The following is a 27,500-nucleotide window of genomic DNA, read 5'->3' on the forward strand; positions in this document are numbered from 1 at the left end:
CTAGTGTCATCCTATGAACCTATGAACCTATAAAACCAAGACCAAGTATTGTATGAATAGCGTTACTTTTAGGGAAAGGGTTTTTTTAGTAATGTAATGTGTAGGGTTACCCATGAGTAAGGAGGGCAGAGATAGCTTCACTTAGTAAAAACCTTTTCGCTAACAGTACCACTAATAAAGATAAAAGTACCCACAAAACACTCACAACAGCAATCAGGATCAAATTTAGCCCATTACCTAACACAACCCATGAACAGGTATGCATACACACTTCTTGCTATATATAATACTGGCTTGTACATTGTCAAAGCCACCACCTTTACAGTTAACCATTCTTTTTTCTGTACACTCCTACATTCCTACACACTATAAAGCTTGAATGCAACCAGGTGTGATTCTCACAAATGTGCAGTCACTCATTTGTCTGTTCACTCTTTTATGGTCTCTTATTTGTATTTCTCACATATGTATTTTCTATGCGGTGGTGCAGCGGTTAGGATTTTCACCTCACAGCAAGAGGTTCTCTAGTTTGATTCTCAGCTGGAGTGCCTTCTGTCCAGAGTCTGCATGTCCGCCCTGCAATCACGGATGTTTCCTCCAGGTGCTCCAGTTTCCTCCCACATTCCAAAGATATGCAGTAGTTAGTCTGGACTCTCTAAATTGGCCATAGGTGAGAGTGCGTGCATGAGTGAGTGGTGTAAATAAACTACTGAGGCAGGGCTAGCCACCATGCGGTGTAAACCTTGGCTCAAGATGATTGTCAGTGTGGAAGTGACACCCCAACCCCATGTGCAAAATGGGAAAAAGGGGTTGAGGATAGATAGATATGTGTATTTTCTATCAAATGAATGACAACCCTTTAAATGTCACATGATGGTACTGCTTTAAGCAGATAGGCTTGTGGATCTGTTGTTGGTTTGAATGTCATTTGAATAAAGTCTTGTATGACCAAACAAAGGAAGTTATTAGCCAAAGGTTGGAAATAGACATTTGACAATGGAGCAACATGTACAGCTATCCCCATCAAGTCTGACCAAGGAACAGCAAAGGAACATTGTTTTAGAATCTGTGATTACCAAAAGAGTTATTTTGAATGCTTGGAGCCAGCCAGTACATCATTCCCTGTCAGATACTGATGGTTTAAAATCTGGTGAACCGTGGGTCTGGAAGAAACATCTTCCTTTTTGTTTAGCTTCTCCTGATGTCTATCTATGGCAAAGCCCAGGAATGTATGAGGAAGGAAGAACAAGCTAACTGGAATGCCTCATAAGTGATGATTCATCTTCACTACTGTCATAAGGTTTTAATGCAGCAAGAAATGATCTTAGCATAATGAGCTGACTGATTGCAATAAGTTTTGAAGGAAAAACTTGTTTTAGTATTAAACAAAATAATGGTTAATATCTACCTGGGTCATAAGAAAAGAATGTGTACACTATAAAACAAAAATGGCCACACCAATAACTGCAAAAAGACAAAAGAAAAAAGAAAAAACTTTACTAAATTAATAGCTTAGAAACATTTTGACACAAACAAAATGTCAGTACTTATTCAGTCACAGTTAAAAATAAAACTTCAGAACATGCAGCAGAGATAGTAAATAATTAATATTATGTGTTAACCCTGATCACATGAAATAAATTCAATTATACCTCCTGAACCACATTGCTGATGCTTCTGTTTAACACAAACGACTTGGCAGAAAAGGAGCATTTTTACCCTGAAATTCCAGTCTGACTTGTCATTTGCCCTTATGAAAGGCTTATAACTGAAATCATAACCCGATTCCTCTAATATATCTAGACTATAGACTCTAAAAGCACAATGAGCAGCTTCAGTGAATGTCTACTATATAATCTTTTCTGATGTCATAAAAAATTCTGTTACGAAAAGACTGTTCAATTTTTCTTCAATAAAGTACATTACAAATACATGACAACAGAAATTAAACCAATAGATAATCGATTATCAACCTTTGAATTAAACTAAATGGTGCCTATGTGAGCATGAATGATTTATTACACCAGTAACTCATGGCTGGGTGTGGGTAATGCTGGATATACACACTGCTGGTGTGGTTTAGCCACTAGGGCAATGCCCGAATTACCAAACAAAGCCATCCGTGGGTAAATCCAGCATTACCCACACCCTGCCGTGGGTTATCGGTATTATACAATGACACTATTTAAGAAGAAAGTTACTTACTTTTCTTAAATAATGTCTTTGTATAATGGCACTGAGTAGTTGTTCTGCTTTTTTCCACAGTATCATGGGGCTTTCTTGATGTACTGTCTCTGTCCTCTCTCTCTCTCTCCAGTACCTGTGAACTGTTTGGATTTCAAAGTTTGTTTTATTATTTTTTTTTCTATTAAAACCACTAGAAAGCTCCATAGCCTACATTAATAGACAGTCCAGGTGACTGGCTTTTTCTGTTGGCATATGCTCGATTTTACAACGGGCATGCTGATTGGGCTGACCAATCATCATGCACAATTTTGAATGTTAATGGACAGCCATTGTATAATTTCCATATGGAAAGAACTGCAGCATTTCATGCAAGGGAATATTGCTTTTCTAGCCTAAAGTTTCCTTTTGGCAAAATAACCAAGCAATTCATTAAAATTACATCCCCACATATTCACATATGTGTACATGCAACATATTTACTAGTTCCAATAAGTCGATTTTCATCAGGTTATTTTTTTTTTTTAATAATACACTCAATTTCATTATTTCCTGAGTAAAATGTAAAGATTAAATGAAGCACATACAGCGTTCCTCAAGCTGACTCTTTTGAAACTGTTCCTTAGGGGAATGATAAAAGTGAAATAACTAAACTCATTTATGGACTGAATCATGTTGCAAAGTGCTGTATAATCATTTGTGCAATGAAATCACTAAAACAATGCACATGTAAATGGTAGCTATTATTCTGTTCACTCACATTTTACAAGATGAGGTTAGATGTACCATTACAAAACTCTGAATGAATTGAGCACAAATTCCAGACAAGCATAAAATGTAATTGAAAGCTGATAAAGCAAGTTTATGAAGGAGGACTTTGAACCAGTTTATTAAAGAATGTTCACTTTCAGCTAACTGCCTTCTGCAGAGGCTGTACTATACGATTTACTGAAAAAGACTTTATAACATTATAGTTGCTGGAGTACAAAACAGCAGTCAGGTTTATAAATGCTTTTTGGTATCTGGTAACCCTGGATGAAAGCAAACCCACTGATTTTAAAAACTGCGGAGTAGGCAGACATGTACATTTTATAAAATGTTGATACTGGAAATAAAATGGGCTGCTAAAATTCATCCAGCAACAGATGCTTACTTGGCTATGACATACACAAAATTATTTGCTATAATCAGTGTGATGATGGTGCCCTGGCCCAGCAATCAAGGAGCCTCAATCCTCACCACTAACAACCAGGATGGTCGTCTCCTAGAAGAGGAAATGATAACTAATACACACAGTAATTTCCCTTAAGTGCACACAGAGATCAGAGTCAGTCTGGGGCTGGCTGCTCCCTTGCTCACCAGATCCCCAGTAAGACTCCCCACTGGCACAGCTATAGGGTCCAGGTCTCAGCCTAACTGGGCAAGCTAAAACCACTAGTACCCTCTCTGTCCAACTTCACAGACACTCCTGGGAAAGGCTGACACAGATTCTCCAGCTGTGCCCCTTTACCCAGACTATATGGTAGTAAATACTGCCACCACCCAGTTAATAATATCCGCTACTAAAAGGCCCTTAAAGGGTGTCCAATTATTACTGTGCAATATTATTATTATCCAATGGTAGTATGACTAACAGTCAAGGCTTACTTTAGAGTGGCCTATTACAATAACCTCTATAAATATGCAATGTACTCTAGAGCTCATCTCTACACAAACCAGCCACAGGTAGAAGGTTTTAAAAATATTTAATAATAAATAATTAAAACACAAGACAAAACTACTACAACACAGAGATATCTAAGATTTCAGGGATCACACAGAAACTTAAAATAATACAGTAGGACAGGTCAGATATAAAAAAATACCTAATTAATCTTTACTAGCTTTAACTATTCCTACAGAAATCACAGTGCTAGAAACCTACATGTGAGCTTAGGCAGAGTGCTGGTAAGTAGGATATCAAAATCAAAATGCTTTTCGGTCTCTTGTGAGAAATAGTATTTAAACATTACTAACAAGCATGTCTCTAAGGCCCTCCCAAAATTATATCATTTTTAATACTTAGGTTTTCCCAGTATTCATATTGCATCATCTTGACACCTGCTCTGAGTTCCCAGGCTAATAGAAACTCCATTTACATTATTTAGCAAGCTAATACCTGCACAGGAGAATACAATAAAAGACATTTCACATATATACTCTAGCAGAAACCAAAGCAATAAAGCACCTTCCACATGTACACTCTGACAATTATTCCTTAAGTTAAGACAATAGGAAGAATGTATTTAGCTAGCCGCTCTGGCACCATTTTTTTAGATAATTGTGCTTTCAAAGACATTTGAAATGCCTGGCTTGGTTTTTCCCTTACAGCATATGGCAATGTTGCAACTATCTTGAAGTTCACATTTTACAGTGTTTTCTTACATTTAAAAACACAAGCCTGTATTTTACATTTATTTATACAATTGATAGAATTATATATCAAATTCTATTTGACTAGGCTGGCAGCCTTCGCCCATCTCTCCCCAATCGTCACAATCAGATCTCATGGTATTGTGCTAAGCCTGTGAAAGTAAAGGTATAAGTACAAGGAAAAAGGCAAAGATAAGTTGGCTCTATGTTGAAAAACAGACTCATTGTACTTCTAGTTCACTACAGCTTTAATATTTTTAATTATTTTGGCTCATCAAGTGCCACACACCCTCACTGCAAAGAGTAGCATAACATATCATTTCTTTGATTTAAATGTGGTGCCAGTTACTGCCTCATTATGATCTAGTTTATCCTATTTTCTACAAATCCTCTGCTCATCAGAAAAAAATACGTCTGTATTTACTCTATTCAATTTATAATGTCATACTGTAATAGTATGAATTCTCATCAACAATACAGATGGTATCTGGTTGCTGTTATTAAACAGCCTTTGGGTGGGCTCTGCAACATGCTACAAATGTAAGAATGGTGGATGTCATTGAAAATTGAGCCTGACCCAGTTATCCACATCCTTTCTCAGGCTTTAGTGACTTTGTTTCCATCTGCTTTGCAGTTGGTGCAGTATTTCTCTCTCTCTTCTTAGCAAGATTCTTGGATTCACAAAGCAGAACCAAAGTGGGCCACAATCAAGTTTAGTCCACTGCTGTCACCACTGGTACCAGTCCCCAGTGCTACCAGTATGTGCACCATCAATAAACTCATCTAACAGACACAGATCCTTTTACATAGACAGTTCTTAATAGTAGTGTCAGTGGTGCAAAAGGACGCACACTCACCTTTGGTGCAGAAGGCTGTGGGTTCTATTCCCATAACAGGTAGTTTAATTGCTAACACTGCAGTGCAGCATAAGGAGGGTGCTGAGTGTGTCAACCTTCAGGTGAGGAGTTAAACTGAGGTCCCATCTGCTTGAGGTGGTGGTAGCGCAAGTGGAAGTTAAAAGATGCCACTGCACCAATGAAAAAGAGCAGGGAGAATTCTCCAGTGCCCTGGCAAAGTTTCCCCTTGTAGTAGAAATGCCACCTCACGTCTTCCCAGAAAAGAGACCACTAGTCTGTTGGGACTAACCTTATCAACAAAGGATAAATAAACAAAATAGTGAGGAGTTAACTTTCACTGCACTTTCTAATATCCTGAGTCTCTAGTAGTGGGGCAGGCGCAAACTTAGTTCATTCCTTAATTGAAGCTCCCAGCAGCTACAATGCTTTCACAGTCACCTCAGTGATACATTAGTTCAGCTCACCAATACCAGATTCCTTCATTCTTGAAATCTGAGTCTCTGTTCAGTCAGAAGCCCTTCATCTTTCCCACTTTTGAAACACTGAAGGTATAGAACTGTAAGTAAATGCTTCATGCATCTCTTCATGCTGAGTGACAGGCGGATTTAATTGACTGACAGCAGATAGGACAGAAGTCAGTAATCATGCAGATGAAATGTTCATGTACATGATTTTGGTGGCATTAAATGTCCTCTTCTTAGATATTCCTGAACAAGATGTATGTTAGTCCTATCACAACAGTCCTCTGACTTTTCTTAAACCAGTTCAACAACTGCCTAGCTTTAGCTGCAGTCCTCCATTCACGTATTCAGAAAATCAGTAAGTCATCCTCAACTCCCAGGCTCCAACTTTGTCCCCTGATGTCTGTAGCCCATTGTCTTCACCATCACTACCCCCCTCAGCTTCTCACTAGATTGTCCTTTTAACTTTCTCCTCCACTGTCTTATCCATCGTCAACACTGTAGTCCCACCCTGTCCTCTGACCTTTCTTCCCACTGTGCTTCACAGACTGTGTAAATGAAAGAATGGAATGAAGTGGTCTGTAGACCACATTGTTGAGATCTTGCAAAGTCCTGAAGTTTCATTAAAAATTCCTAAAATCTGCCTTTCTAAAATGATGCATCTGCCCAACATGTATACTCAGAAATCGTGTCTAATTGCTTCACTCTGTACTTAAATCCATTTTATTTTCATGAATTAAACATTCTTCAGTATTTTCTCTACTGCTAGTGTTTCTTCCTTAAGATTTAGTTAATCCAGTTAAGAGGCACTGGTGAACAAAGGAATGTTCCCCTGATCTTGGATAGTAATGATCCTCTTCAAAGATTATATAGTTTACAACATTTAAAACAGACAACAGTATAGTCTAAGGAAGTTACCAAAGCATCATGCTTAGAATACATTCTCAGAGGATAAATTACATTAGTATGAGAATACTGTTGCAGAATATACAAGCATAGTATTCATAGTAAGTAACATCAAAGATACAAGATACCAAAACTTTAGAAATATAAATGGCACAGCTATAAAATCAGACATACTTGTGATATGTGACTCCCCTGATGTGTACAACAGTAATAGTATTTGGCTCAAAGATCCTTAACAGACATACAGTGAATCAGAGCATGAGTTATGCCCACTACCCAACCTGGTAACCTGCAAGTGCTTTGAGATGTGGCCGTTATAACTGTGGCTTACTCCATTTATTTTGGGAGATATCAGTCCGTAGGAATACAGATGAGAATGCAGGTCAAGATATTTGGGTTAGATGTAGGCTATAACCTAAAAGATGTGGGATATGTGCCAGTAAAAGTGTTGCCTCTGATCCCGTATCTTTTTCTCCTGTTGAAGAAACTTTAAGTGCTTTGAAGGACATTGTGAAATATTTAATTATAGGGAAAAAGCCTTAAGGATACTGTAGACTTTACTTCCCCAGTTACTATAATATAGTATTCTATTCTATGGCAAGCTATGCAAACCATTTTCCCAGATTCATCCCACACCAGTGCTTAGTACCATCTTTCTCTTTAGTGATACACACACCCCTTCCAAAAATGTCCCTCCAGATTGATTTCTTGTACAAAATATAAATCAATATTAATTACAATTTTGGTTCAGAATACAAGTGATACTCCTCCTATATGTAATGTAATATTGCATATAAAAAACAAAGGGTAAAAAAGGTCACACAGACAAAACCCTTCAGTAAAAACTGCGAGCAAAAAAGTTTTTATTGTGTGATACCTTAAACCTATTGTAATGGAAGTCCATGGGATATATGCAAATGAGCCCTTAAGTTCATCAACTGTTTCAGCCACATAGCTTCTGAATGTTCGTAACTTTTATACTTTTTAAATCTTTATGGTTACATTCAGGCCAAAAAGCCAACCCTACTACCAGTGGACAATCATGTTTAAGCCTCTTTATTGACCTTATCAACAAAGCATAAGTAGTTAATTAGCCCATAATTCAGAAACACGGTCTTTAAACCCAGTTGATGCCCATAAAGATTAAGATGCCTGCAAAATATCCCAACTAACATCCAAACCAAAGGGTAAAAAGGTCACACAGACAATCCATTGAGTAAAAACTGCAAGAAAAACATAGCCAAGCTGGAGAAGAAAAAAGTCATGGACATTCAGAAGCCATCTAACTGAAACACTTGATGTCCTTAAGGAGTCATTTGCATATATCCCTTGGGAGGAGGTTTAAGATACCATACAGTGAAAACTGTAGCTACAACAATGACATCTGTTTGCTTTGTATTAGTTAAAAGGTTCTTTAGCACTGATACCCACTACATAATGTTTCTACTTTTGCAATTATTTTATGATTCTTAACTATTGAAAGTGGTGAACAGAAAAAACAAAATCATACCTCTGTGTACTGACACATTTCCTGCATATTTTATGAGAACCTTATTTATCCCTATATCCACATCTCTGTGCTTTGCACAGTTTGATTACCAATATAATGTTTAAACTTTTTCAACTTTGTTAAAAATCTCCACCTATTACACAGGGCATAAAACCTTGTGCTCAGCACCCAGCATTTTCATAGAGCCCTTTTCCCACATTTATAATATCAAAGCCTTAAAGATCCTGTCTTGTGTTTTATAGGTTTTCCCCATATCTTTCTGTAAATGTGGCAGAACTTTATTATGAAATATTATGACATAGTATGACCCCCACTTTTACCACATTGTCCAGTTACTAATATAATCTACACATTTTGCTATGGGACTAGTCACCCTTTTTACTATGTATAATCCAGAAAGGGGTTTCCGTACAGCACTGGAAAATTAAGAATGGATGAGCTACTTAGCCATGCCGCTAAGGCATGTGCATTCTCTCATGAGAATAAGTAGAGGTCCCATAGCTCCTGTAGAAATGGGACATTCAAATAACTATTCATCCCTAACTAACCAATGTGAAACTTACTGAGTTGTTGCTATACATCCTGTCATAGCCTATCAGGACATAGCCAGTAGGGGATGGCACCATCACATACATGAACATGAGTATTAACTTACAGTTGCAAACCATTTCATCACTAAAAGGTTTATTATAACTGAGCCCTGATATATTTAAACTACCTAGTCTTTTTTTTTAATTTATTATTGTTGTCTCTCTCAAAACACTTCATTAGATGTGCAGACAATTCCCATTACAAAATTTACGTAAAGCACTGTAATACCTAATGACCACCTGTATTCATATTCTACTACATGCATCTCACATATCACTGTAGTAGATAAACATTAGAACAAATCCTAATATAACTTTATGACAAAAAAGTCACAGAAAACTTAAATGTTAGTCTGTATAGTCACCACTGAAATATCAGGGCACATGAAAAAAGAAAAAAATAAACAACTATGTATTAAAAACAACTGTATATTCTTGAGTTAAATGCATTCCACCCAGCAGAACATATCTCCATGCTAACCTAACATGTAGAATCCTCTTTAACTAAACTTTCCTTGCACTTGATGAACAATGCTCAAAAAATAACATCATCTTATCACACAAAGCCAACATTTATTAGACTTGTATAACTTCTTGGTAGTGCAATGAAGTCACAGAAACTCTAATTTTGCTAGAAGTAAAGACTCTGCAGTATCCCAACATCACCAGTGTCACTTTTCCCATTCCTGTGACTGCCTCCTGCCTTTCCATTACTCTATTGCTGAAATGGAAACTGGTTTCAACAGCTAGTCATCATCAAGGTGTATCTGTCCGTTCCTCCTCATTACTGACACAGCCACTACTTACATCATTAATTCTTCAGAATATGCCGCAGTCTGCTATATGAAACTATCATTTCTCTCTTCAAACATAAGCTCTGACACACAGTTCAAAGCTTCTTGATTATCAGCAAAGGTTTTAATCCTGAGTAAATGTTCAACAGAGCTGAGTACAGCATGCTGAAATTCTTCAAATTCTTTACCCAATATTCACACAATTGTCAGGAAATGGACACTTTTTTTCATGTCTGTACGTAAAAATCATTTTCAAACAAAATTCTGTTTTTTCTTTTCTATTTACAGACTCTTTGAGGATTCCACAGCTGAGGAAGTATTTGTTCTTTTTAAATACCAAATCTCACATCAGTCCAAAATATGTCAAAGTTGCCCTAGTACTGCCAAAGAGATGCACTTTGCTATTCTAATTTTTAAAGCAGTTTACCTGTGAGCTATTCCAGGCTCCCAACTTAGCCTTTTAAAACATACCATAATGCATTCATTCTTTTTCTGGAATTCCAGTCACTTCCAGTCTGTTTCTCTGTGCCCAATTTTACTGATCCGTAAGCTTTAAACTAGCCATTGTTAATTTCCCTTGCAAACTCATCAACTATACCCTCATCACATTATTTTTTACTGCAGTTCTATAATGGTGTCTGAGCTATTGCAGAACTTCTCATCAGCTCTGCTACCACTTTGAAATGCCTTTTTTTTTCAGAAATAAAGGTCTTCAGTTCATCAAGACCATTTCTACTATGTCTGTACAGCCCGCATAAAGTCAAATACGTCCCAACTTTCTTCAAGCACAGCTTCCTCCATTTCACCTTTGACCCTACATATGGATGATGCTTCTAATATTTCAACAATCGGAAACATTTTCTTGCAATTTTTCACTTCTTCATCAGCTTATTACTGCTGTCACTTAACCAGTGTTCTATTAACTTCTCTGAGAGCTCCAAATTATAGCAAATTTACTACAAATGTTTATGGGAGTGATCAGAGAAGACATTGCACCCCCCAGCACTGCAAAATCTCCCCAGAATTAAAAGAGAATCTGAGAAGCAAAATGAGTTGTTAAATTCAAATACTTTTCAGCTTTAAAACAATGTAATGAAAGGTAATAGATTTGAAGCATTAAAGCCTGAGAACTAGACAATAATTAGGAAGTGAAAATTTGGTCTATATCAATAATGAAAATATTTAATTTTTATATGTAACCCTTTTCATCATCAACTGATATCTAGGTAATTATTCAGAAAGTACCCCATCACCACAAATGTAAACACACAAATAATGGCAACATCTTTCTTTATTTTTTTAAAGATTAATAATTTTAAGAAACAGTTTACAGCCTACATTAGTGTAGCTGGTAACTTTAGATAAACCTCTCAATATTCATATAGTCATCATATGTTTATTTATTTTCCAGCATTAATAGAGTTTGTAGACTTCCAACTGATAAAGAGGATGTGAATATTTCTCAAATTAGCTAACATTATAGAAATGAGAAGCTGCCATTCTTACTGTAATTAACTAGTAACAATGAAACAGGACTAAGCTCTCTGCTTTCTCTGATAAGTGTATGTAGTTTAAAGACAGGAAGTTAATGTTAGGTATACTTAGATCACAGATGCAGGCAGTTTATAGCCATCATTGTAACACACAGTCTAGAGATGTAATGATATGAAATTACTCCACATTTTGTATATAGTAATAATAAAAAAGTAGTTAACACAACTATGTACAAGTATAATTGAGCACTGATGAAAAGGAGGAAGCTGCTTTACCTCGTTTGCAAGTCAGTAAGGCTCCAATAAGGCCAGTAGCAATATCACATGGTGCATCAACATGAGAATGGTAGATCCATGTCAGACAACTTGGGTCATCGGATGTTGGAGCATGATCTTCTGTCACATTCCACACATAGGTATGGTGCCCTCCAGGAGGCACAGCATCGTCTTTCTTATCATCACCATGGGTGTTATCAGGATATAAAGACCCTGCGACAAGAAAACAGATGGATGTTATTAAAATGTAAGGGACTTGCAGCATGATAACAAATGGTCATCAGGATGTAAACAAACTGCAGAATGAAACAGATAGGTGTTACCAAGATAAAAGGAACCTGCAGTTCAAAAACAGGGTTCTGCCTTAGAACCTCAAAAACACAAATGCTCAAAACTTACAAGATCAAGAACAATGCAGAAATCTCATAAGATCAAACCAGCAAAAATAAATGGAAGAGTGTTTCTTTTTACTGGGATGTGGACCGTTCGGGATCGCAGCACAGCAAGGATTGTGGTATTGATTCTTTCCTCACTGTGATGTTAACTTGAGTTGGAATATAAAAGTAGCAGGGGGTAGGGGGCTTTACCACTTACAAAAGCAGGTCTATTGTGTGTTTTGTGTGTTTCAGTCTTACGAGATTTGAGCATTTGGGCTCAATCTGGTAAATTTTGAGCATTTTGGGCCTTCTGTAGTTGCCCACACAGTGTCACCAAATAAATACAAGTGCTCTCAAAGGTTAGATACTCTCTACAAAATCAGTCACGATAAAAGTATTAAATATATTTAATAAATAATAAAAGTATATGAAAATACTGAATATATATCCACAGTAAACCAGAGTTCAAATCACAGAAAATATTGAAAACAACATTGATGAACAGACTCATACAAATAAAGAAAAACAATCTCTAAACTAATATTCACTATATTCCTGACTGAATCTAAGAGAATTTACTGTTCCCTAGTAACTTGAGCAAGGCAAGATGAAACACATGAGCAGTCTTTCTAGTTATGCTCCCAAACATAATACTCTATATTTTCTGAGATTACTCCCTGTAAAATATAATATCGAAGATGACTTGCAAATGATCTCATCTGGTCACCCGACTCTAGGTTCTCACATCATCTGCTTTTAAAGTTTGAGACAGGGCTTTAGCAGACTGCTATAACATACATTTAGAGCTTTTATGCCAGTGCATAGGAGGCCTCCCCTCTTTTCACTGAGCTAATGGACAAAGGGTCTGTCCCAGACCCATTGTCTCTAGTCCTACTCACCACCGTGGGGTGCCATTCAATGATTTAACAGCTCATTTACATTTATTTTATTTATTTATTTAACATTTGTTTACCAGGAGTGTCCAACTGGGCAAGAAACCCATTTTCAGCAGAGGCCCAGGGAGAAAAGCTCCATGTATGTCATAGAATACATAGTATATAAGATCACATTTCAATACAATTTGAAAAATTCACACAAAAAACAATTCACAGAGAAATTCATCATAGTACAGAAGGAAAAAAAACACCTTAAAACATTATTCAAAATTCACAGGTCCTTCAGAACACAGGCTTATTTGGTTTGTGTAAGAATTCTGAAGTAGTTCACATACAGTGTAAGAAGTAATGTTAGGTTTTTAGGCAGTAGCAGTGTGAACTTAATTAGGAGACAATTAAATAACATGGTTATTACTATGTAGTGCAAGCATAACAGTGACAGGCTTTTAGTTGGGGATCCTATGATATACAGAAGAGAGAGTAGTTGGTATCGTTTAGCTGTACTACAGGCATAGGAGCATGGAAGAATAGGGGAAACAGTATTACCCTGGAGTAGAGTAACACTATTTCCCTTATTTTCTCTGGCAAGGCATTCATGCCATAAATGACTACAGGCCTGCATCCTCCCCATGTGATGACAACACAGAATTTCTTCACAAACTAAACAACTACTTCAGCAGATCTGATATGGACAACAACACTGTACCAAATAAGCTCCCTGTCGAACAGGGTAAGGAGGTGCTATGTCTAAGAACATCTGATGTTCTGAAGACCGTAAGGTGAGTAAACCCAAGAAAAGCCGCTGGTCCTGATAATAATATGGGAAGGGTTTTAAGAGACTGTGTTACCCAACTGTCCACTGTACTTACAGATATATTCAACACATCCCTGCAACTAGCCACTGTACCAGGTTGCTTCAAAAAATATGACAATCATTCCCTTACCCAAAAAATCTCATCCCACAAGCCTAAATGATTACCGGACAGTTGTTCTTATATCAACAGTAATTAAATGTTTTGAGCAGTTGATCAAGAACCATATTTCTTCAAGCCTACCTGCAACACTGGACTCATTGCAGTTTGCTTATAGATCTAATCACTGCACAGCTGATGCAATAGCTATAGAAATTCATCAACCCTTGGCACAACCAGAGAACAAGAATTGCTATGTCAAAATGCTGTTCATCGATTTTAGTTTCACCTTTAACATGGTCATCCCCTGGAATCTGATATTGAAGCTGATCCAGCTGGGCATCAACACCCCCCTATGCAACTGGATACTGTATTTGTCATCAACATACCCCAAAAAGTATGTGTGGGAAATAACAGTTTAATCAGTATTACATTGAGCATGGGTGTCCTTCAGGGCTGCATCCTGATTCCTCTGCTGTTCACCTTGTTGGCGCACGACTGCATGGCCAAGCATGAATCCAACAAAATCATCAAATTCGAGGATGATACCACTATCGTAGGTCTTGTCAGAAATGATAAGGAAACAACGTACAAGGCTGAAGTGGAGCATCTGACAGGCTGGTGCAACAGCAACAATCTGGCCTTAAATGTAAGCAAGACTAAAGAATTAATAGTTGACTTCAGGAGGACTCAGGAGATACATAAACCTCTGGAAATAAAGGGGGTGGCAGTGGAAAGAGTCAAAAACACCAAGTTCCTAGGAGTGCACATCTCAGATGACCTATCCTGGTCGACTCATATTAGCCACACAGTGAAGAAGGCACAACCATGTCTGCACTTCCTATGAAAACTGGCAAAGGCAAACCTGTCTCAGTCCATCCTCAAAGTCTTCTACAAGGCGATTATCGAGAGCATCTGCTCAATCATAGTTTGGTATGGTAACTGCAAAGCATATGAGTGCAAGGCTCTCCTGAGGATAGTGAGAGCAGCAGAAAAAGTCATTGGTTCCTCGCTCCCATCCATGGATGATCTGCATGAGACTTGGTGTGTGGAAAGGGCTAGGAAGATAATCAATGATCCCACTCACCCTGCCCATGGCATGTACTTTGACCTTTCCTCAGGCAGGTGGTGTCACAGCTTACACTGCAAAACATCTAGACTGAACAGGAGCTTTTCCCTCTATCCATAAGGCTGCTGAACTTAAATACCAGGCATGACAGTGAATAAGTAGATCAATATGCCACTTTCTATGAAGTATCAGCTATAGTAATCACTCTGGCAAATTGCTTCAGTAACTGGTACAGTTAGCCTGATCTCTTATGCTATTACTTCCTGAATGTGCAATAGTCAGGAGTGAGTCACCACTCCATACGTGTACAATATGAACATCAGAATATATCATACTGCAACTGATGAAGTGTAATATTCTAAGCAATCACAATGTGAGGTCATAGTCTTGCAATACCTACTAATATAATGCTGTCCAATGTCTTCCTGTCCAGTTGTGGTAATTTATTGTGTTGTTAATATATATTTATTGTGTTAATATTATATATTTAATAATTTAATTATTTCTGTATGTGCATTAGTCTTACTGTCATTCAAACTATGTGTTCATTGTTATGTCTTGCATGGGGACCAAAGCAATGTAATTTTGTTTAGCTTGCACTGCTGTGTTATACCTGATCGACAATAAAGTTTACTTTGACTTTGACTTTGAGTTTCTTAAAATAAGCCAGCTGGTTAACCATTGCTGTGCCAGTGTCCTCTATTAAAACATATATATTTAATTCAGATAAAATAATACATGTAAAATTCTCTTCATTTCAGCAGGGTGCACTGTTAATACATTTTAACAAAATTAACGCAAGCAAAACTCACAAATACATTTTCAGCACAAGCATCTGTACAGATCGGTTTGATATACTAATAACATACAATTATTTACAAAATTCCAGCTAGCTCTGCTGGCACAAGTCATACATCCACTGCCCTACTTATCCATGGCAGTACCTCCCACTGTCACATCCATTAACACATACTTTTTTAACAGTACAGCAAACTGACACTTACTGTAGATGCAGTAGTCCTTTCATAACAGGAGTCTTGCAGTGTAGTCAGCAACAATAAAACAGTATTTACACAGTTCTTTAGATGGCATAATAGCTCTCTTCCCAATTCCAGCAACAGGGAAAAACAAACCACTTTACCTTCAATTCCAGTAATAGGAAACAACTAAAGAGCTTGCCTTCTACCCAGGCAGTGATAAGTCCAGATAGTTTCTACTCTTCATGTTCGGATCCCTTCCATGTTAGCAATACCATTTGTATAGCCTTCCTTCTGGTCTATGTAACTCAAATGGGTGCACTCCAGTACATTCTCTGTCCTAAAAATCATGAATTTGCTATAGACTAGGGCACTGTAGTTTAAATTCCCCTAATATAACTGTCCCTCATTACCTCTAACATACTTGATTGTTTTTGTTTTCAACTCCTAAAGGGGAACAACCATCACTATGTTGTCTTACATATTTTGCATTTCTGAAAATTCTTATTATAGACTAGTGCATAGTGGTGGCTGGTCCTTTCAAATGTGCTACCCTAGAAGTGTAAGTAGGTTAATCATTTTGGTGATTTTTACTGTGCCAGTTTTAATGTTCAAAACAATGAGTTAAAAGTGTTAACATTTTATCCTGTGCTAGTGACATTGACTACAGCCCAGACCTGAGTTTGAAAAGCAGCTTGGACACTCGATGGCACAGGCAGAAAAGATGGGCATTCCTATCCTAGGGACAGGAGGAGAGGGTAGCACACTCAGGGCACATGCACACAGGGTTAGATTGATCCAGCAGTTGAGATGATGTACTGGGATCAGATGATGGTCAGTTGTGAGGGAAATAGAAATAGCCAAGAATTATTAATAACTTCAAACTTTACTCCCAACTGTATTTCATGATGCAAATGCAAAATCTTTCTCTGGATCAAAACAAACATTGCTGTCTGCTTAAGATGAAAATTAGCACATTTGTGTTATAATCAGAATAAAGGACTGTATTATAAAAGGGTCCAATTACACTCTAAAAAACATGAAAAAAGTTTCAAACTGCATTTGTCAGGTTAAAGAGAGGTGTATACCACTGTTGACTGCTAGAAATCTTGCACAAAATTTTAAATATGCACATTTAATTACTACACATTTCCTTTCCAAAATATATATTCACATCCATTGTGTGACACCATCTTTTACGGAAGAATAGTTTGACAATAGTGGTATAGTTTCTGAGGTAAGAATCAATTAGCTTGTTTTTTATGGGTTTGAAATTCTTAAAAATAGCAAGTAAATATGCAAAGATTCTCTACATCAAACATGGACACACAGCTTCATCGGTTATCAATAATTTTAGTTTTCATGTTCAGAACATTTGGCTCACAAATATATCATAAAAAAGTGCACTAGCACTACACAAGCCTATCTTTAAAGGTGAGTTCACTGTCATTGTCCAAAATCATCTTTCTGTACAGAACTTTGCAATGCAGACAGTTCATAAAGGTGGATCGCATACTCAGCACTTTAAATTGTTGCGACAGAGTGGTAAGAAATAACTAAGTTACTGTTGTTTTGTTGAAAGTGCCATTGAAGATAATGCAGTAAATCTTAGCATTTTCCTTCACTGGCAGTCAGCGAGGGATTGCTGAAGCTGTTTCACCAGTGCAGAGAATACATTGGTCCTGATACACTATATGATAATGGTGAAAGCAGTGTGGTGGTGGTACGCAAAGGGAAGTTTGGATGACGGTGTGGAAAATAATGATGAGTAGTTCCCTGCCCTGCAGAAAATTAGATCTCTAAACAAGGATGGTGGTCTTTATTTAAGGTTAAAGTCTACGGCACATTTGTATTCCACTACATTCCAGAGAAAAGAATTTTGAAATATCAGCAACGAAGAAGTGACTTTCTCCAAGTATCATTTGTTGAACTACATTATGACAGATTGATTTTTCTTTTTTTTTTTTTAATAAGATACTTCAGTTCAGCAGATTGGGTGGTTACCAGTGTTTCAGATTACAAAAATGTGTAAAAAGAGGGAGTGTGTGTAGTTTATCAATAAAGATAAAAGATGGTCTAGAAACCAATAGCCAAGGATATTTTATTGAAAAAGCAGCAAACAACAAGCTAACACTTCCTCTTTCAAGGTGCTTTTCCAAAAAAGTGACTGGCTATTGGTTTCCAGACAAAATGTTTCATTGGCATTTTGTATTTTGTCCTGATTCTGGATTTAGAGTTGGACAGAATTTTGATTTTGAATGTACATAATTTATTTGTGGGGTGGCCAAAGTAAGAGAAATAAGAGAGAGAGAGAGAGATTATCAATGTTTTTCCAACATCAGTTTGTAAAGCATGTATTTCACTGTTATAAGAATAAAACTCTGACAGACTCAGTATCAGATTATGTCTAGGAATAAAACAGCTGACACTGACAGATCAAGCATCATCAGATTTATTAATGCATATTTGCTTTAAAGTGATTTGGTGAACTACAATTTAATTATATCAGTCTTTGTTCCCTGAGCTACTAAGTCAGACAGCCTACAGTGGACTATTCAGCTGTCCAAAGAAAGAATGAATGCAACCTCTGAATCTGGATACTCTTTATGTGTTAAGAACCCCAAAAAGTGAAAAAAAAAACAACTTCTTGCTGATATCCGAGTACTCTGGTTATTGTTCACTATACAAAGCTCTTAGATGGTAAAGCCCTAATTGGCCCACGGGCCTGCAGTTTCAAAATGAAAAGCTTTGGTTATCGAGGCAATCTCACACACACACACACACACACACACACACACACACACACACAAAACAAACACTTCCATATCTTTCAACTGTCCAGATTTTCACAGAATGTCCAGATTTTTGCCTGAAGAGCATGGTCTGCCACTCATAAAATGTGTGATTTTCTGGCAAATCATTGAAGACTGCAGTCACTAAATCATTACAGACATTTGAGTTTCAGACTTCATATCCTTTAGAAAATGCATGTTAAAGACAAAGTTGCTAAAATTAAACGCTGAAAAGGTACCGGGTCCCTTCAGGAAGAAAAACTACAACAAGATAAACACTTTTTTGATGTTACCAAAAACAACAAAGATTAAGCACTTTCATCCACAGCAATGTGGACTTCATCAGAATAAAACCATCATTCAGTTAAGTACTAACAATTTTGGCGCCAACAAAACTAATTAATTGAATATACATTAATTTAAAATGAAATGTGCAATCTTTTAAACTGAACAGCACTATAGTAAATAAATACAATTTACACAAAACTTCCTATTCTGTTCTAATACATAATACTCTAACTATAAAATCTCATAAAATTATACACATTTTAATGTACTTCATAGCCCTAACTGCATATACCAAGATTATGTAAAAAATATGTAAACAAATTTGTGTAATATATTTCTTTTTGTCTCAAATTGCAGACCAAATAAACAATACTTTATATGTTTACAATCTTACATTTGCAACTGTAATATAGGTTTGATAGTAATATAATCATTTAATCCAGGTTCATTTGTAGCATCAGTCAATTGCCATTTTATTTCCCTTTGTCCTAATAGTGCCTTATAATTCCTCCCTCTTTGTCCTAGCCTAACTTGCTCTAAGATGCCGAACTTAAAAAAATGACTGTCCCCATATTTGTCCACATGTCTGTAAAGGGCATTATTACTGTCCTTCTTTCTAATATTGTATAAATGGTCATAAATTCTTTTTTTAAATAACCTCTCCATTTTGCCTATGTAGAAGCTGGGACAGGTCATGCACTTAGCCATATATATGATGTATTTAGAGTTACAATTCCCTTGCTTAAAAATAACCTTGGTCCTATTAATGTTTTCCAAGGTAACACCCCCATCCTCTAAAATAGCATGACACTCCCTACAGCTCCCACACTGCCTGGTGTGTTTGTTCTGTTCACTCATTGCCTTACAGTATTGCCCCTCTCTATATTCTTCTTGATATTACTACCCATTTTGTAGACAAATAATGGTGTATCTCCCACAATGTTTCTTATTTCATTGTCCGCCATAAATATATTCCAATTTCTACAAAGATGCTGTTTTATCTGGTTCACATGGGGGGTATATTCCAAAATACAGACCCTATTAAAATATATCTCTGTATTATTTGAAGCTATATCAAAATTTTTAGTCAATTCCTTACCTAGAATGGGTAGATATTTCCTCCCCCATTCACTTATAACATATTTCTTAACATCTTCCAAGATGTTTATGGGATACCCCTTCGAGCTGAAAACAGAACTTATGAAGTCTATTTCTTCAACCTTGTGAGAATAAAAAGATGTCATTCTGGCAGCCCTTATACATTGCCCTTTAAAAATGTTTTTCATCATTTTTCTAGGGTGATTACTTGAGTACTCTAAATAGCTATTAGAAAAAGTGTTTTTCCTATAAATACGAGATTTAAAGCCATTGGATGTATTAGATATAAAAGTATCCAAATATGCTATACCATCTCTATTGCAGGAATATGTCAATTTTAAGAATGTACTTGTGCTATTTAAAAGGTCCATAAACTGATCTTTACTGTCTCGTGGACCATCCCATAAAATAAAAATGTCTTCCAAAAATCTGGAATAATATTGAATGTACTTATAATACTCACTCTTGAAAATGAAAGTGTTCTCCCAATCCAACATAACCAAGTTCGCAAACATGGGGCCGCAAGCCACCCCCATCACCACCCCTCTAGTCTGTCGATAATATTCACCCTCAAAGTAAATATAATTATGTTCAAGTACAATTATCATACATTCCATTATTAGACTTACACAGTCCCAATCCAGATTAGTGTATTGCCTGACACTGTTGCAAAATCCTTCTAACCCTTGTTGTTTAGGTATACATAAAAACAAATCTGTTACAGCTATGGTAATAAAAATTAGTCCCTCTTTCCACAAACTAGGAGTAAGACTACCTAAAAAGACCTATGAGTCCTTTATCAGGTGTGGGATTTTCCCATATATACGCTTAAGCCATTTGTCAATGGCTATTCCTAAAGGGAAAGTTTTGGAGTGGCTATTTGACACAATGGGATGAAAGGGGGGGATCAATAATATTCTTATGGACCTTCGGTATTCCCACTATTGTTGCCAAAGTGGGATACTCAACTTTTAAAAAATTATATGTGTCCAAAGTAATATGATTGTCCAGAAGAAATTATTCTAAATACATGTCAATCTGTTTGTATCCTATATGTATTTCATTAATGGACACAGTTTCACAGTTACCAGATTCCTGGAGTATTTCCTACATTTTTGTAGTGTAATCTAAAGTGTCATATATAACCAGCCCCCCACCTTTGTTGGGCTTCATAACCCTGATGTTATGGTCATTTTTGAGTTGTTCTAAAGTTCTTATTTCATTATCAGATAAATTACATTGTTTTTTCTTGTATCTTATATTATTTTCTAATCGATATACTTCCCTAGTGACCAGTTTTTCATATACAGCTACACTAGGGTGGGTGGGTGGAATGTAAATACTTTTTTTCTTTAACCCTACTTTACAATCTGGTAAAGATTTATTATGAAACATTATTGCCAAATGTATTTTTCTAAGAAATAACTTAATCTCTGTTAAAGAGTCAACCAAATGAAATCTAGTTCTTGGTATATATTTCATACCCTTAGATAATAATTTGAAATGGTCCCTACCGAGTACCAAATCAGTATAGTTGTAGATTTTGAAATTGTCCATGCAAATAACTATACCCTCAGAAATTGTTATTTCTGAAGTTGCCCCTATGGGAATATTCAGGGCTACCACTGTCTCGTTTTCCCCCCAATTCTGGTCTACATTCTGTCCCTGTGTCCAATATTGCCTGTTCTGTTTCCACCTCCAATCCTTTCTCCAGTTCGGTTGTTGTTGCTGTTTCCAGCCCTTGTGAAAATTTGAACCTCTACCCTCCTGATATGCCTCTTGGTTAAATCTCTGATTCCTACTAGTGTCATATCTCTCATTTCTTTTGTCATATCTAGCCTTACTTTCCTTCCAGGGGTAAACAGCATTGTACTTGTAGTGTTCTGCATCCCTCCTTAAAACGACAAAAAATATATATTACACATATTTTTTACATAATATTAGTATATATGAAGTACATTAAAATATTTATAATTTTATAAGATTTTATAGCTGGAGTATTATGTATTAGAACAGAATATGAAGTTGTGGGTAAATTGTATTTATTTAATATAGTGAAGTTCAGTTTAAAAGATTGCACATTTCATTTTAAATGAATATATATTCAATTAATTAGTGTTGTTGGTGCCAAAATTGTTAGTACTTAAAGACTTAATTGAATGATGGTTGTATTCTGATGAAGTCCACATTGATGTGGATGAAAGCGCTTAATCTTTGTTGGTTTTGGTAACATTAAAAAAGTGTTTTTTATGCAGTTGTAGTTTTTCTTCCTGAAGTGACCCGGTACCTTTTCAGCATTTAATTTGTATTATATTATTCAGCTGGGTCGTTTAAATGCTATTTTGTGGAATTAAAAGTTGCTAAAATAATAGATTTTTAGATTTGTTTATAACACACTTGGAAGGCACACTGGCAGTGATTTGCTATGGGAAAGTGTTGGGTGTTATGCTGTTCGTCTTTTTTTTTCATGCTTCTGATGCTCGAGCAATTTCTTCTCAAGCATGCATAGGGGAGCCAACTCTCCCATGCCCTCATTTCTTTGTTATCATTCAGAGTATCTTACACATGAATAAAACTATTCACTTAGTAAACTTTTATTTCTGACGGTTTGTTAGTCTAGTTAATCTTAGTAAACAATAAAATAGCTATGTAAATGGAGTAATATGTAATATTTCATTCACAATTCTTGTGAATTATAACCTGAGTGAGTTAACAACAATGCAATCAATGCAGTCAGGTCATCTATTGTGGTTATAATACCCTGTTTGTTTCCTTTAAAGTCTTCTCTAAGAGGCAGAAAATAAATAATAACCTATCATTTCAACTATATGCTGTTAACTCTAATATTTAATTGTATTAAATACATGAATGAAAAAGCATATGCTGCTTGTGTTACTGAGCTCTGTATAACAAGTTAGTTTATATCTGTATCTAGGTCAGTGATAACCTTATACAAAATTAAATTGTTATATTAAATTAAAATCTGTACTTATATCCTTATGCATTATTCTTGGAAATATATAGCTGGGTCTATGTGACTAGCATGTTAAAGTCTATAAACTTAACTTTTAGCATGTTATGTAACTTGGAGGGTAAATCTCCAACCTGAGATGCTTAGTGAGGAAGAGTGGTGTGTGCCATTTTTTTAAATGTAAATGAGATCCATGTAAGGCAAATTAAGTGCTCAACAACTGGTACAGGCCTAATAATGGCAGTAGGCATTAAGCAACCATAGTTCTTGCAAAAAAACATCAACATGGGTTATGCCATTAGTCTATCAGAGGACATGAGCAAAGGCAGAAGAGGAAAGGATTGTGGTACTTTGAAAGAGGACCACTGTGGCTTATTAAATGAGGATCTACTATTTCAGTCAGTACATAGTTTCCTTTTTATGATCTTGGCTCTTTACGTATCATTTTAAAGTAAACAGAAGTATACTGAGTTAATAACACTTCATAGTTATTAACAGAATTACCTTTTTAATGGTTAGAATGTAGCGACCATCTTCACCTATTGCTTGGCATTGGGGAGGATTTTACCATTGACGTTTAGTCAATCAGTTTGGTTGTGTGCTGGTGCCTACTTCCCTGAGGGCAGCTGTCATGGTTCTTGTCTCTTCACAGCACCCAGGGTCTCCATGAAGCATCAGGGGCAGGTTGCAGGACCCACACTCTTTTACCCAGTCATAGGGCTCTACATTTGAATGCAAGAGTCATTCACAAGATTGATGCATGATGTAGACATTCCCTTTATAAAAGAGACCTGGCTGGATGAGTATTTCAGACCTCATCTAGCCACAGCCATTCCCTCTGACTTCTTGGTTACTCACTGTTCTAGGTGAGGGAGTTTGAGTGGTGTTGCTATGTGTAGTGACAGTAAACTTAAGTTACCCAAGGTGGACACAAGAGATCCTGATTCCATTGAGAAAGTCCTAGTTACAGGAGGAAACTAGGTTTCTCCTCATCTACAATCAACCTAGTAGTAGTATGAAGACATTCCTGCAGGAGTTTACTGATTTCCTCACCTTTCAGTTTTGGGTCATCCACATATTGTAGTGCTTGGTGACTTCAACATCCAGGCTGAGGATGAGAGGATCTCCTATTTTTGAATTAAATTACATTATGCAAGAATTTGAGTTTTTTCGGTTAATTACCCTGCAACACATAAATTTGGACATACACTGGATTTGGTCTTCCTGTTGGATCTGTCAATCATGGATTTGGTGGTAGAATCAGTGTGGTCGTCTGACCATTTTTTTCCACTTTGTCTGATGTTAACTACTTGCATCCCCCTGATCTGGAGCTGTATGCAATGTAAGCAGTGTTTCAGGTGACCACTTTTTAAGTGTAAACAAAAACAAATAGCAGAAATAAAACAGGGCTGTCTGCCAACCATAAAGTAACACTGGTTTATGGAAAAATAAAAAAAACATGAAGTGCTTTCATCAAAATATATCAAAGACTTCATCAGAATAAAGTCAGTACCAAAAATACCACATTTAAATATCCCTCCAACCATGTCACATGGCTAAAACCAAGTGATTTATTTTAAAGCACTATTACACAAAAATCAACTAAAACTCAGTATTATATCAGCTAACCAATTATACAAGTTATACAACATAAGACCGAAGTCTCAAAACACTAGCTACTGAGATATTGTCATTCAGACCAGGATATTTGTAGGCATTTAATCTGCCATTTTAACTCTTTAAGTTCCAAAATATCATTTCATGGTCCCCCTTTTACATTCTTCTTAACTACATCAATGCCCATAAATCCAAACCTATAGTCCAGATGTTTGGTAATTTGTTTAGCCAAAGCATTGTTTTTATTTTGTTCCTTTAGTGGAACTATCCTTTGGAGACATGGTCCCACACATGATGGAATTTTTTAAGTGGGCTTGCTCCCAGGTATCTGACATCCAGAAAAGGTGGTATGAGTTGTTACAAATGGACTCTCGTAGACCTTCTGTTGTCCCTCTTGTATTGGTTGCTCTGTTGGATACCTACTTAGCTGCTTTCCTGGCACCAGACTCCCAGCCTCCAGTCCCTAAGAAACCTGATAGGTTCTATAAGGTGCTGGATGCCTGCAAGTTCTTGTACAATTCCCTTCATCTGATCCAGTGGTGATTTCTGTGTCTACTGATAAGCCTTCAAGGCTGTCACCCTCTTCTAGGCTCCTTCTCTCAAACAAGGACAGTAGAGCTATTGAGAGGTTGGGTAAGAAAGTATACACTTCTGCTACTTTAGCCTTTATGGCTATTGATTACTAGGCCCACATGACAAGATACATTTTGCCTTCTCTTTTCCAGATTAGGAAGATTGTCTCTGTCATGCCTGACTCCGAAGGTAAGGCACCAGCTCTTTCCTTACTAGGTTCCACTTCTCAAGTTGCACATCACTCTATAAAGTGCAGCTATGATGCAGCTGATGCCTTTTCTAGGGCTGCTGCCTCTGGCTCGGTCATAGCTGCTATTCCTAGCTTTGCCTTCATGCCTTGCCAGATGATATTAAAGCAAAACTCCTGTATGTTTCTCTGGATAACCAAAACTTGTTTGCCACTGCTATGGCAGAGCTCTTTAAGACCTTCCAGGATCAGGGTAAGGACATGATAGATTTGAAGCACATCTTTGCTTCTCCCACTCCCAAGCTTCAGAGGAACTATACTAGTAAGACTGCCTTTTTGTGTAGACTGTCTATACAGTCTTCCAATGGTATTAAGGCTCCTAGGCCTGTATTTTCTGATAAGCCTACTCAAATGCCTAGGCCCCAAAAGTAGTCCTTTTCTGACAAGTCTGCTGACATCTGATTTTCTGGCCTCCCTTCCTTTCTGCCTGGTTCCCTTGTCCCATAGGCTTTCTTTGTGTCTCCCAATTTGACAGAAAATCACCACAAACTGTTGAGTTCTCTTCAGTATCAGACAGGGTTACTTTATGGCCTGGAAAACCCTCACCCCCTTTTCTGGTATCCCTCAACCTCCTTAAGAACAACTCCGTCATTTTCCAGGAATATTGCAGGGTCTGTTAGACCAGAGTACCACTTAACCAGTTTTTCTGAACAAGAGGGATCACAGTGTTATTTCAGAATGTTTCTGGTCCCCAGGAAAGAGGGGTTTTGGATAGACCTTTCCTGACTCTTTCCTTTCTGAACACTTTTTTCATAGTGTTGTCCTTCCGAATGCTTTCTCTTCAGACTCTCTTTCCCCATTGCTTCCCCAGGCCTTTCTTGTTTTCCTGGACCTAAAGGACACCTACCTTCATATTCATATCCACCCTCTATTCAGGAAATGATTGCATTACTCTGCTTTGCATTTTGGGCTTTCAACAGCCCCAAGGGTATTCACCAAATACCTAGCTCCAGTCATCACCTTTTTTGGGCTTCAAGGGATTCAGATATTTTCCTGTCTGTATGAATTCTTGCTTCAGGCCTCCATTCAAACTAGGCTAGTGCAGGATCTTCATTTTATCCAGCTTCTATTGCACAGTCTGGGATTCATGGTCAATCTTCAGAAGTCAATGTTAACTCCATCTCAGGATCTTTCTAGACTACAGAATCCAAACTGTTACAATGCTAGCCTCTCTTGCGGCCATCAAGGTTCCGTCACTTATGAATTATTTTCTTTCCCTGCTTCCCTTGTCATATCTTACAGCCAGGGAGTTTCTAAGGACTCTGGATGTCATGGCTTCTACCAGCCCAGTGTTTCTGTGGACCAGACTTCATATGAGAAAGTTGCAGTGGTATCTCAGATCAATGAGACTTTAGCACTGCCAACCACCAGACTATCTGGTTCCTCTGCTCCCTTGTCTTAAACTGAGACTTCACTAGTACTAGGCCCTTTAAAGTTGTTTTATTACAGACAGCACCACAGTTGTGTGGTACATCAACAAGCAAGGGGGCACAAATTCTTACCTTATTTGCAGACTAACCCTTCAAGCCTGGGAAACAGATAGATAAATAATGTTGATTGCCTATAGAGTCACCTGCAGATTGATGGCAGTCTATCTATCTTTGTTTACCAGGAAGTTTATCCCATTTTCAGTGGAGGCCTGGTGAAAAAAGCTCCACATATTAGGCAAGTACATTTAAAGACTAAAAAAATGACATTTTGTAAAATACATTGGGTTTACGTGAAAACAATTATATGAATACATCTAGAAGACATTATGTAACACACAGTGGTCTATAAATCTATGGAAATACATTTTTTCCATGAGTTAGCTGGTTACAGGGAAATTGCACAGATAGGCAGTGGATGAGAGAAGGGTAGCAAAAGCAGCTAGAGATTTAGCAGCAGGTAGAACTTGAAGAGAAGTAGTTTTATGAGTGCTTCCATAGAGCTACAGTAAAGAAAACAGAGGTAGTGGTACTTATCTTGGAAATAGAAGTTTTGAAGGAGATAAAGTAAGTAGAGGGTAAAGTGGCAGACTGTAGAAGAACAGAGTAAATGACAGTTGCGGGTGAATATATCGTGAGATTTCTTAGTGATAGAGATATAAAGTTACATACATAAGATTAGGGTAAGAAAAGTTCAGTAAAGGGGGTGTGACTTTGAAGGTGAAGTTTAGGTTGAGTACTGGGGTTTGGTTAGCCTGGGGTAGTGCACGAGCA

General features: G+C 37.0%; 1 protein-coding gene across 2 annotated transcripts in view; it reads right to left on the reverse strand.

The window, feature by feature from the left end:
• HEPH (hephaestin) overlaps positions 1-27,500 on the reverse strand; it is a 995,050-nt gene that overhangs the window by 710,227 nt on the left and 257,323 nt on the right. For both annotated transcript variants that reach the window (XM_044057195.1, XM_044057196.1), the window contains exon 4: positions 11,484-11,696. In XM_044057195.1, the coding sequence (XP_043913130.1) occupies positions 11,484-11,696 (213 nt within the window). The remainder of the gene's footprint in view (positions 1-11,483; positions 11,697-27,500) is intronic.

The sequence above is a fragment of the Protopterus annectens genome, chromosome 15.part0 (genome assembly GCF_019279795.1).
Source record: "Protopterus annectens isolate FY-2018-M chromosome 15.part0, PAN1.0, whole genome shotgun sequence".
NCBI classification, from domain to species: domain Eukaryota; kingdom Metazoa; phylum Chordata; order Ceratodontiformes; family Protopteridae; genus Protopterus; species Protopterus annectens.